The following is a 13,298-nucleotide window of genomic DNA, read 5'->3' on the forward strand; positions in this document are numbered from 1 at the left end:
CGCTCCAGGAGCATTACTGGGAGGAGGCGGTTGGGGGCCTGAGAGTTCGGGCTGTCGCTATGGCGCTGGCTACAGCCAAGCCGTTCCTGTCGGAAGGCGGTTATGGGGAGCAGGAAATGGACGCTAACTCTGCTCTAATGGAGCTAGACAAAGGTACCTGAGCCGCAGCCGGCCAGTGTCTGTCGGGCAGCAACTAAACCGTCGCTTTTTTTTTTCATCAATTACATAATAAATCCATTACATTCATTGGCCGCAATAAAACAAAAGCCGCCGCTTTGGGTCTCAGCAGCGATCCGCAGTGTTTGGCCCTTTGCCGCCCATCTCACTCGTTAAATACCTTTTAGTGCGGCGTGGAGCTGTGTTTATAAAGTCCGTCTGGACTCTCTGAATAAAAGCGGAGTTTTGTTTTTGTTCTCTGCACACGTTCGGAATTTACCTTTGGACGGTGGAGGTCTGTACAATTGGCTGTGAACTCTTCCATCTGTCAAGAGTGCAATTCCATCATAGGGTAATGCAGGTGTTGAGGGATGCGAATTGATTCTGTCGCTATTAGTTTCAGACTAGTGGCACGTTATAACCACAGCCTCAGTTATTAGGAGTGATACTGACTCTATTTAGATTAAAAATGACACAACATTTGATGCAAATTGTCCTTAAAAATAAACGCAATTCTGTGCATCCTACATGTGTTTATAAAACGTTTGAAAGCCTACATCTCTTTCCACAGTAGACCTAATCTTGACAAATCTGTTTCATGTGTTTACCTTTTAAATTTTGTATTTAAGTTTCGAACATGGACTAAATGTTGTAGCAGAGATATTCAATTAGTTTGACTGGAAGTCCACTGATCATAAATGTTAGTAACTCTGTGATCTGGAGTTCCCAAATGAAGTATGTTCAAATTGTGCTTTACAATATTAGCAAAAATGCATTAAAGTGGTTACTTACATTATATACTGCAATTTCAAGTGTCAAAGCCAAGCAGCACTGACATTTTACAAGTGCCTGGAGATTTAAAGCAACAAAGGTAGGTACGGTGGCATAGTGGTTAGCACTGTTGCCTCACAGCGCCAGGGACCCGGCCTCGGGTGACTGTGTGGAGTTTGCACATTCTCCCCGTGTTTGCGTGGGTTTCCTCCGGGTGCTCCGGTTTCCTCCCACAGTCCAAAGATGTGCGGGTTAGGTTGATTGGTTATGATAAATTGACCCTTAGTGTTAGGGGAATTAAATACGTGGGGTTACGGGGATAGGGTGGGATATGTGTTGGTGTAGGGGTTACGGGGATCGGGTGGGATATGTGTCGGTGCAGGCTCGATGGGCCGAAATGGCCTCTATCTGCACTGTGGGGTTTCTGTGATTTCTGTGAAATAGAGTAGCCTTATTTTAATTAATTACTAGTTTGTGTCAAGCTGCAGCGTTCATAAGTATGTGCTTTTCATAACGAAAAGGTTCTCACCGGTTTGCTACCTCTCGCACTTCCCTTCTGCCTTCTTGGCTCTTCTCCCTGCTCCAAGTTCATAGGTTCTATCTGTCCCTCCTTCCTCTCCAGTCCATATAGCCACTCCTCCTTCCTTGCTCCCCACTTACTTCAGAGGTGCTGCCCTTCTCTCTCCCTGTTCGAGGAAGTGATCTTTTTCTCTCTCACCTAGCTTTTCCTCCTTCCTTGCTCCAATTCACAGATACTTTTCTCCCAAATATCCACCCAGTTCACAAAGGCTCTCTTCCACTCAGCCAGTTTGTGGAGGCAATATTATTATCTTGATATGCCAATAAGTGCCACTTTTGACAACTCCTTGCTAATACTGCTGCTTTGTTTGGGCTTCCCACCTGGCTGTGGATGTGAATTTCCATCAACTGAGTTCAAGAATTTACATTCACAGCCTATAGCAGGGTTGAATCTCTGAGTAAATCAGCACTGACAGGAAGGAGCCAAGAGTGGCAGTAAGTGACACATTGGGGAATGGAGGATGACTATGTTTGTGGGTGGGATTTCATGGTGTGTATTTAATCATAGAGCGTTTCATTCCTAGTAACTGGATTTGGGCTGGGATCTGCCATTTGAGTAGTCCACATACTAGGAACTGCAGTTTAATACATGCTGTATGAATTTAAAGCAGTAGAACTTCACTGTTTATTGAAATTAATTGTGAAAAATACATTACAATGAATTTTAAAAATATAGATTTTGGCGGGCTAGATTGAGTTTTGGCAGGCTAGATTGAGACCATGAATTTTGACTTTTATTTAGTAATGACTCAAAGAATCAGCATCTAGGTGTAGAGGTCAGAACTGTTTGTAAATAGAACACCTGATTCAGGATTTTGATCTATGCTACAAACAAATGTGCTGTATTTCAGTTCCTCCTCAAGAAAGATTCAGAACCGTGACTTAAAAAGTACAAAAATGTCACAATGGAAAGAAGTTGTGATTCTGACCCGATTTGTATGTTAAATAATAAATCTTAAAATGTGGGACAGTGACTTGATGTATCAATGTAATGTTTTGTATCCTATCTCTTAAGGGCTGAGATCAGGGAAACTTGGTGAGCAGTGTGAGGCAGTTGTTCGTTTTCCTAGGCTGTTCCAAAAGTATCCATTTCCGATTCTTATAAACTCTGCTTTTTTGAAACTTGCAGACATCTTCAGAGTTGGGTAAGCATTGTAATCTCTTGAAAGGATAATGTCAGTTATCTATCATTTACTTTTTTAGTTATTTTAGAAAATGGGATTTAATTAACTTCACTGTTTTCCTTCTTTAGAAACAACTTTTTGAGGTTGTGTGTACTGAAGGTGACTCAGCAGAGTGAAAAGCACTTGGAGAAAATCTTGAATGTTGACGAGTTTGTGAAAAGGGTCTTTTCAGTCATTCATAGCAATGATCCAGTGGCCAGAGCCATCACTCTCCGGTAAGCATAATTCCAATGAAGGGTCAAAACCTGTGCTTTCGAGCCAATAGTATTTGTTGTGACTTATACAAAACATTCAGGAAGGTAAACCACACGGTAGTCACACTGACCTCTGTATCTGTGATCATTGATAAAGCTGTTGAGTATGTTATTTATTGCAAGAGAAGTGTGATATATTGGCCATAGGGTTTCCCAGTAATCAACTGCAAATAATTTCTTAATAAACTGGCACTAACAGCCACTGCTTAAAAAAAACTGGCCTCAACAGAATAAAATAGTAGTGCATATATATATATATTTATTTTTAAAGGGGTCATTTCAAGGTGATTTAATTTAGTTTATTTTCAATTGTAAGACCATCAAGTTTTGCTCTTACAGTTGACGTCATGTACACCCTTTGATTGGATTATGGCTTGGTACTTAGTCCAGCTAACAGTCATCTGTCTAGTATGTACTTGTCAGATAATTTCTCCGTTTTCATCTGCAATCTACTTATTGATAAACATTAAGTACTGATCTCAGTTACTCCTTTGGTGTGAGTTCATAAAAATCAACTGACCATAACCTATAAACAATTTTCCCAAGCATTATTTATATTAAATATATCCTAGAGGAATTTCAAGCCATCTAATGTAGTTTCTGGGTTGATAACATTATAACTTACAAGAGCGATGCTCTTGTGATCTATAACCTAACGTAATCCTCATGATAGATTCCCGCTTTGCGGACCTACAAGATAGCTGTTATTTATTTTCATGTGTGTGCGTTTATATGTATGTCAATCATTGTGTACCTAATCAATGAAAATATGATTCACTGGATTGTGTCCTTTTGTAGAATGCTGGGAAGTATGGCTTCTATTATTCCTGACAGAAAAAATGCTCATCATAGCATTCGGCAAAGTTTAGATTCACATGATAATATCGAAGTAGAAGCTGCCATTTTTGCTGCCGCCCATTTTTCTGCACAATCCAAGTAAGTACAGCTATACCTTTTGTGTGCCATTTATATCTTCCACAAAGCTGATGTTTGAGAACAATTACATCTCCATTCTGATTTGGGTGAGATGCAAGATCATTCATTCATATAGACATCACTATTTAAATATGATTATTGCCCTCAGTAAAACTGATAATATACATAGCGGGTACCTTCTGTGACCCTCCAGAGACTATAAATACAAACAACGTTAGAATAAAGTGAAGTTCAGAAATAGGAGGGATCAAACGGGGGGAAATGCAAGGCAGACTAAGATGAGTTTCGCGTGCATGTGCGTGATTGCATGGAGCGTGGTAAATAAGGCACAAATTGCACGTGGGATTATTATATAGTTGCAATAACAGAACTGGCTCAAACAAGGAAAGGAATGGGCACTTAATATTCCTGGTTACAAAGTATTCAGGAAAGATAGGGAAGGGAAAAAATAGATGGGGGTGGCAGTATTGATCAAAGATACTGTTACAGCACTGGAATGGGATGATGTACTTGAAGGTTCAAAGACTGAATCTGGTTAGAATTAAGGAATAATAGAGGAGCTATTACCCTGCTGGGTGTATATTGTAGGCCACCAAACCATGGGAAGGAGATAGAGGAGCAAATTTTGGAATGATGCAAGAACTGTAGATTAGTGATGATAATGAGGGACTTCAGTTATTCTAATATAGACTGGGAAAATAACATTGTAAAGAACAAAGAGGGGGGGAATTCTTGAAATGTGAACAAGGGAACTTTCTTTGTGTGTTTCCAGCCCAATGAAGAAGGAAGCAGTGCTGGATCTGGTTCTGGGGAATAAAGTGAGGCAAATAGAGCATGTTTCAGTGGGGGTGCATTTGGGAAACACTGATCACAATATCATTAGGTTTAGAGTAGTTGTGGAAAAGGACAAGGAAAATCAAATGTGAAAATACTCAATTGGAGGAGGGCTAATTTCAGTGAGTTGAGATGGGTTCTGGCCCAGATAGATTTGTAATCAAAGATTGGCAGGTAAAACAGTAAATGACCAATGGGAGGGCCTTCAAAGAGAAGATAGTTTGGGTACAGACTAGACACATTACCAAGAGGGGGAAAGCAAGGGCATCAAAGCTGGAGCTTCCTGGATGACTAAAGATATAGAGATTAGAATGAAACAGGAAAAAGGAGGCTCATGATAAATGGCAGGCTCATAATACAGTAGAGAACCAAGCTGAATAAAAAAGTACAGGGGAGAACTGAAAAAGGAAATAGAGGCAAAGAAAGTGAATGAGAATAGATTAGTGGGTAACATGAAAGGAAACCCAACACTTTTTATAAACATATGAATAGTAAAAGGGTAGTCAAAGGAAGGATAGGACCGATTAGGAACCAAAAAGATCATCTAATGGAGGCAGAGGGCCATGGCTGAGGTACTGAATGAGTACTTTGCATCTGGCTTCACTAAAGATGATATTTCCAATGTCACAGTAAAGGAGGAGGTAGTAGAGAAATTGGATAGGATAAAAATAGATAAAGAGGAGCTGCTTAAAAGATTGGCAGCGCTCCAAGTAGAAAAGTCATCCAATTCGGATGGGATGCATTCTTGGTTGCTGAGAGAAGTAAAGGTGGAAATAGCGGTGGCTCTGGCCTCATTCTTCCAATCTTCCTTGGATATGGGAGTGGTGCCAGAGGACTGGAGGATTGCAAATGTTACACCCCTGTTCAAAAAAGGAGAGGGATAAATTCGGCATCTACAGGCCAGTCAGCCTAACGTCGGCATTGGAGAAATTTTAGAGATAATAATCAGAGACAAAATTAATTGGCACTTCAAAATATATGGGTTAATAATTGACAACCAGCACAGATTTGCTAAAGGCAAATTGTGTTTGACTAACTTGATTGAATTCTTTGATGAAGTAACAGAGAGGGTTGATGAAGGTGGTGCAATTGATGTTGTATACATGGATTTTCAAAAGGAGTTTAATGAAGTATCACATAATAGACTTGTTCGCAAAATTGAAACCCATGGGATTAAAGGCTCACTGGCAGCATCGATACGAAATTGGCTAAGAGACAGAAAGCAGAGAGTAGTGGTGAACGGTTGTTTTTCAGACTGCAGTGAAGTATACAGTGGTGTCATCCCGGCATCAGTATTAGGACCACTGCTCTTTTTGATATATTAATGATCTGGACTTGGGTATCGGGCATAGTTTTAAAGTTTGCAGATGACTCGAAACTCGGAAATGTAGTAAACAGTGAGGAGGATAGTAACAGACCTCAGGTGGGCATAGAATGACTGGTGAAATGGGCAGACGCATGACCGATAAAATTTAATGCAGAGAAATGATGCATTTTGATGGGAAGAATGAGGAGAAGCAATATAAACGAAATAATACAATTTTAAAGGGGGTGCAGGAAAAGAGAGACCTGAGGGTGTAGTACACAAATCTTTGAAAGTGACAGGGCAAGTTGAGAAGGCTGTTTTAAAAAAAAAAAAAAAGCATACGGGATCCTTGGCTTTCTTAATAGAGGAACAGAGTACAAAAGCAAGGAAGTTATGCTAAACCTTTATAAATTACTGGTTAGGCCCCAGCTGGAGTATTGTGTTCAATTCTGGGCACCACATTTCAGGAAGGATGCCGAGGCCTTCGAGAGAATGCAGAGGAGATTTGCTAGAATGTTACCAGGGATGAAGGACTTCAGACACGCTGAGTGTCTGGAGAAGCTGGGGTTGTTCTCCTTAGAGCAGTGCAGATTAAGGGGAGATTTGATAGAGGTGTTCAAAATCATGAAGGTTTTTGACAGAGTAAATAAGCAGAAACTTTCCAGTGGCAGAAGGGTCGATCACCAAAGGACACAGATTTAAGGTAATTGGCAAAAGAAGCAGAGGGGAGATGAAAATAAACTTCTTGCACAGTGAGTTATGATCTGGAATGCACTGCCTGAAAGGGTGTTGGAAGCAGATTCCGTAATAACTTTCAAAAGGGAATTGGATAAATATTGGAAGAGGAAAAATGTGCAGGGCTATGGGGAAAGGACAGGGAGTGGGATTAATGGGATAGCTCTTTCAAAGTGCTGGCACAGGCATGATTGGCCTCTTGTGCTGTATCATTCTATGATAAATAATCCATACAAGCTGATATTAAAATGACCTAATTCAATTTAGTTCAATTTATTTGAACCTAATTACACAGTCTGAGTAATCTCTATTCACAGTTAGGTGCAACTTGTTAAGCTTGATATCTTTTAATTGTTTTGTGTAATGCAAGAGGCAGCCATATTTGAGATGGCCCTGATTTAAGAGATGGTCAGACAGCAGTGGATAAGTACTATTTCAGAGTTCTATTTTAGTGATTTTAGAAACTTAGGGCTAGATTTTCGTGGAGCCGTCAGGCGGGGTTTCAGGCGTGTGGGGGGGGGGAATCCCGAATTTGGGGGTCCCGACACCATCCCGCCCAAAACCCCGCCCCACATAAGTTTCAGGGGCGGCGGGTACCCGTCCCGCACTGGGACCTGCCGAAACCAGGCGGGAAGGGATTAGTGCCAATTAACTGCCTGTTAACAGGTAGTTAACAGGCAGTTTTTAGCCTAATCCCTATTTTGAGGGGTTTCGTGTGGGTTTCCGGACGGCTCCAAACCACGGCAGGTTAGAGCAGGCGGGCCGTCGGGTTGAAGGAGTTGGAGGGGTCGCGATGTCGGTGCTCAGGTGAGTGATGGGTGCATGAGTGCAAAGGTAAGTGTGTTTGGTGTGTCTAAAGTGTGTAAAGAACTTTTACTTACCTGTACTTACCTTAACAGCCTTTCTTCCTGTCGCCGTCGGGAGCGCAGCACTCAGCCGGAACTTAAAGCTGAACGGCTGCGATCTGTCAAAAGTGACAGCCTTCAGCTTTGAGTGCCGGTGAGAGTTCTAACTGAGTCTGTGCAGAAGGACTCATGTTAGAACTCAGAGTGTCAGTGTTTCACAGCTTCAAACAGCTGTGAAACACTGATATTTCGTCTGTCAAAAACTCTTGACAGATGAAATTTCAGTCTGTGACATCACCTGTTGCCGGGTGGCCCTTAATTGGCCTGCTAAGCCCGCTGGGCGGGCTCAACAAGGTCAATCAAGGGAAAATTGCGCAGATTGGCCGGACGTTGAAGTAGGCGGGTCAAAAACCCGAAAGGGGAAGTCCCGCCGCCTTCCCGACAGGTTCGGGAAAATCTACCCCTTAGTGTGGCCACCATTAAAGTTGCTTTGTTGACAGTTCGGTTTATTAAATCAGTTAAGCAAAGTTAAATGGTTTTTGTTACAATCCACTAATTGAATCAAAGTGAAACAACACTGAGCTTTAAGCAATTTATTGCTGTTTTGTATAAACTGCAAGACAAAGTTAAGCTGAGGCAGACTATCAAGTCCATTGGTCTTGAACTGTACTGAGACCAGGGGCAAGAAAAGTTTTTCTGCAGGCTGACAAACCATAATATTTCATTTATAGAGCAACAAGGTTGATGCTGGGAAGTGGGATTAAGCTGGATAGCTCTTTGTTGGCCGGCGCGGACACGATGAGCCGAAGTGGCCTCCTTCCGCGCTGTAACTTTCTATGATTGTGAATTACATAAACAGGCCATTTGATCTATGAAGTTGTGCTGATGTTTTCTCCACGTGAGCCACCCAGTCTAATCCCTCTCTCCTCACTCTTTTAAAAGTCTTTTTCAAGAAATTATCTAATTCACTTTCAATTACTTTGCTTCAACAATGATTTGTGGCAGTGAATTGCATTTTTAACAACTGTGAATCTGTACATCAAAGTTTCTCTGCTCCTCGACTCCAATTAAAATATTACCATTGAAGGGGTATTTCAGTTTCTTATCTTTACTTCCAAAATGTGTTGCGTTTTTTTTAAACGGTGAACTCCATCTGCCAACTATCGTCCCATCCTGTTAGCCTATCTATGTTCTCCTGCAGTCATTCACACTTCTTGTCACAATTTGCTATCCAATCCCCTAATATGGTGTCATCAGAAAATTTCAGTATTGTTTTCTCAATTCCTAAATCTAGATCATTTACATTTCTATCATCCTTAATACCACAGGCTTTTGCATTTGATTACATAACAGCAGTAACTGCAGTGCAAAAGTAACTCATTGGCTGTGAAGTATTTTATGATCTGAAAATGTGAAAAATGCTGTGTATTTTTCTTGTTTTATTAAATGCTTGTTGAAAATCTATATAAACCACTTCCACTATATTTCCTTTATCCCCTATCATATTTCTTCAAAGAATTCTGAGGTTCATGTAACTTTTTAGGTTTTTACCAGTGTTAGAAACATAGAAGATTGGAGCAGGAGTAGGCCATTCGGCCCCTCGAGCCTGCTCCGCCATTTAATGAAATCATGGCTGATCATCCAAATTCAGTACCTGGTCCCTGCTTTCTCCCCATATTCCTTGATCCCTTTAGCCTTAAGAAATATATCTAACTCCTACTTGAATATATTTAATGAATTAGCCTCAACTGCCTTCTGTGGTAGAGAATTCCACAGGTTCACCACACTCTGGGTAAAGAAATTCCTCCTCATCTCAGTCCTAAGTGGCTTACCCCTTATCTTTAGACTGTGACCCCTGGTTCTGGACTCCCCCGCCATCGGGAACATCCTTCCTGCATCTAGTCTGTCTAGTCCTGTTAGAATTTTATGTTTCAATGAGATCCCCTCTCATTCTTCTAAACTCCAGCGAATATAAGCCCAATCGACCCAATCTCTCCTCATACGTCATTCCTGCCATCCCAGGTATCAGTCTGGTGAATCTTCGCTGCACTCCCTCCATGACAAGAACATCCTTCCTCAGATAAGGCGACCAAAACTGCACACAATACTCGGTGTGGTCTCACCAAGGCCCTGTACAACTGCAGCAAGACATCCTTGTTCCTGTACTCGAATCCTCTCACTATGAAGGCCAACATACCATTTGCCGCCTTAATCGCCTGCTGCACCTGCATGCTTACCTTCAGCGACTGGTGCACAAGGACACCCAGGTCTCGTTGCACTTCCCCTTTTCCCAATCTATTGCCGTTCAGATAATCTGCCTTCCTGTTTCTACCACCAAAGTGCATTTATCCATATTATACTGCATCTGCCATGCATCTACCCAATCACCCAACCCGTCCAAATCATACTGGAGTTTCTCGGCATCCTCCTCACAGCACACACGCCCACCCAGCTTTGTGTCGTCTGCAAACTTGGAGATATTGCATCTAGTTCCCTCGTCTAGATCATTAATATATATTGTGAATAACTGGGGTCCTAGCACCGATCCCTGCGGTACCCCACGAGTCACTGCCTGCCACTCGGAAAAAGACCCGTTTATTCCAACTCTTTGCTTCTTGTCTGCCAACCAGTTCTCTATCCAAGTCAGTACCATACCCCCAATCCCATGTGCTTTAACTTTGCATGCTAATCTCTTCGGCGGGACTTTATCGAAAACCTTCTGAAAGTCCAAATACACCACATCCACTGGTTCTCCCTTATCTATTCTACCAGTTACATCCTCAAAAAATTCCAGTAGATTAGTTGAGTACGATTTATCTTTTGTAAATCCATGTTGACTTTATCCGATCCTGTCATTGTTTTCCAAGTGCTCTGCTATTACATCTTTTATAATGGACTCTAGCATTTTCCCCACTACCGATGTCAGGCTTACCGGTCTATAATTCCCTGTTTTCTCTCTACCACCATTTTTAAATAGTGGGGTTACTTTAGCTACCCTCCAATCCATGGGAACTGTTCCAGAGTCTATAGAATTTTGGAAGATGACCAGCAATGCATCTACTATTTCTAGGGCCACTTCCTTAAGTACCCTAGGATGTAGATTATTAGGCCCTGGGGATTTATCGGCCTTCAATCACGTCAATTTCCCTACAAATACTGATTTCATTCAATTCCTCCCTTTCATTAGACCCTATGTTCCCCAACATCTCTGGGAGGTTATTTGTGTCTTCCTTTGTGATGACAGAACCAAAGTATGTATTTAATTGGTCAGCCATTTCTTTGTTCCCCATTATAAATTCCCCTGATTCTGACTGCAAGGGACCTACGCTTGACCTCACCAATCTTTTCTCTTCACATATCTATAAAAGCTTTTACAATCAGTTTTTATGTTCCCTGCAAACTTACTCTCATACTCTATTTGCCCCCTCTTAATTAATCCTTTTGTCCGCCTTTGCTGAATCCTAAACTCCCAATCCTCAGGTTTTCTGCTTTTTCTGGCCAATTTATATGTCCTCTCCTTGGATCTTATGCTATCCCTAATTTCCCTTGTTAGCCACGGTTGCGCCACCTTTTAAAATTTTTTATGCCAAACAGGGATGAACAAATTCTGTAGTTCATCCATACGATCTTTAAATGTTTGCCATTGCCTATCCACTGTCAACCCTTTAAGTAACATTCCCCAATCTATCCTAGCCAACTCGCGCCTCATACCATATTTAAATTCAGGACCCTAGTCTCTGAGTCAACTACTTCACTCTCCATCTTAATGAAGAATTCTATCATATTATGATCGCTCCTCCCCAAGCGACCTCGCACAACAAGATTGCTAATCAATCCTTTCTCATTACATAATACCCAGTCTAAGATGGCCAGATTTCCAGTTGGTTCCTCAACATATTGGTCCAGGAAACCATCCCATATACACTCTAGGAATTCCCCCTCCACAGTATTGTTACTAATTTGGTTAGCCCAATCTATATGTAGATTAAAGTCACCCATGATAACTGCTGTTCCCTTATTGCACACATCTCTAATTTCCCATTTAATGCCATCCCCAACAACAGCATTACTGATTGGGGGTCTGTATACAACTCCCACTAACATTTTCTGCCCTTGGTATTTCTCAGCTCTACCCATACAGATTCCACATCATCAGAGCTAATATCCTTCCTTACTATTGTGTTAATCTCCTCTTTAACCAGCAATGCTACCCCACCTTTTCCTTTTTGCCTGTCCTTCCTGAATATTGAATACCCCTGGATGTTGAATTCCCAGCCTTGGTCACCCTGAAGCCATGTCTCTGTAATCCCAATCATATCATATCCGTTTACATCTATTTGCGCAGCTAATTCATCCACCTTATTACGAATGCTCCTCTCATTAAGACACAAAGCCTTCAGGTTGCTTTTTTAACACTTAGTCCTTTTAGAATTATTATTTACTGTGGCCCTGTTTGATTTACACACTTGATTTCTCTGCCTTCCACTTTTGCTTTTCTCCTTCTTGTCTTTTGCTTCTATCTTTGCTGCCCTTTCCTCCCCAACAGCACTAGCAAACACTCCCCCCTAGGACATCGGTCCCGGTCCTGCCTAGGTGCAAACCGTCCAGTTTGTACTGGTCCCACCTCCCCCAGAACCGGTTCCAATGTCCCAGGAATTTGAATCCTTCCCCCTTGCACCATTCCTTTTAGCCACGTATTCATCTGAAATATCCTTCTATTTCTACGCTGACTAGCACGTGGCACTGGTAGCAATCCTGAGATTACTACCTTTTGAGATCCTATTTTTTAATTTACCTCCTAACTCCCTATATTCAGCTTTTAGGACCTCATCCTGTTTTTTACCTATATATGCACCACAACAGCTGGCTGTTCACCCTCCCCCTCCAGAATGCCCTGCAGCTGCTCTGAGACCTCCTTGACCCTTGCATCAGGGAGGCAACATACCATCCTGGAGTCTCGTTTGCGGCCGCAGAAACGCCTATCTATTCCCCTTACAATAGAATCCCCCTATCACTATAGCTCTCCCGCTCTTTTTGCCTCCCGTCCTGTGCAGCAGAACCACCCATGGTGCCAGGAAGTTGGCTACTGCTGCCTTCCCCCGATAAGCCATTTCCCCGAACAGTATCCAAAATGGTATAATAGGATAGCAAAATACTACAGATGTTGAAAATCCGAAATAACAACAGAAAATGCTGGAAAAACTCAGCAGGTCAGGCAACATCCGTGGAGAGAAATTTGAGTTGACGTTTCGGGTCGAACCCTTCTTCAAAACTGGAAAGAAAAGAAAATAGATCGAAGGCAGGGCTGCGATCGGACAAAAGAAGTGAAAGAAACAGAAGAGCTAGACGAGATGGTAATAGGCTGAGATTAGGTGTAAAGTGTACTGGCAGGGCAAGAGATAGCAGCCAGGTGTGAGAGAGAAACAAAAGGAAAGGGGGGGGCGGGGAAAAGGAGTGGAAAAATTACAAGAAAAAATGTGTAATAGGGGCCGAGGTTATGATCTGAAATTGTTGAACTCGATATTGAGTCCGGAAGGCTGCAGAGTGCCTAATCGGAAGATGAGGTGCTGTTCCTCGAGTTTACGTTGAGCTTCCGTGGAACAATACAAGAGGCCAAGGACGGTGAGGTCCGAGTGGGAATGGAGCGGTGAATTAAAATGACAGGCGACCGGAAGCTCGGGGTCACCCTTACGGACTG

The 13,298-nt window shown here is 42.1% G+C and overlaps 1 protein-coding gene across 1 annotated transcript in view; it reads left to right on the top strand.

Annotated features, from left to right (window-relative positions):
• The first annotated feature begins 13 nt into the window (after positions 1 to 13).
• The window catches only part of ints7 (integrator complex subunit 7), a 92,917-nt gene continuing 79,632 nt past the window's right edge, over positions 14 to 13,298 (top strand). Inside the window, exons 1-4 of the mRNA XM_085981271.1 lie at positions 14 to 153; positions 2,522 to 2,651; positions 2,759 to 2,905; positions 3,743 to 3,880. Of these exons, the coding sequence (XP_085837397.1) occupies positions 60 to 153; positions 2,522 to 2,651; positions 2,759 to 2,905; positions 3,743 to 3,880 (509 nt within the window). The 5' untranslated portion in view covers positions 14 to 59. The remainder of the gene's footprint in view (positions 154 to 2,521; positions 2,652 to 2,758; positions 2,906 to 3,742; positions 3,881 to 13,298) is intronic.

The sequence above is a fragment of the Somniosus microcephalus genome, chromosome 3, assembly GCF_052327205.1.
Source record: "Somniosus microcephalus isolate GS21.2 chromosome 3, FLI_Smic_1.0, whole genome shotgun sequence".
Classification (NCBI taxonomy): Eukaryota; Metazoa; Chordata; class Chondrichthyes; order Squaliformes; family Somniosidae; genus Somniosus; species Somniosus microcephalus.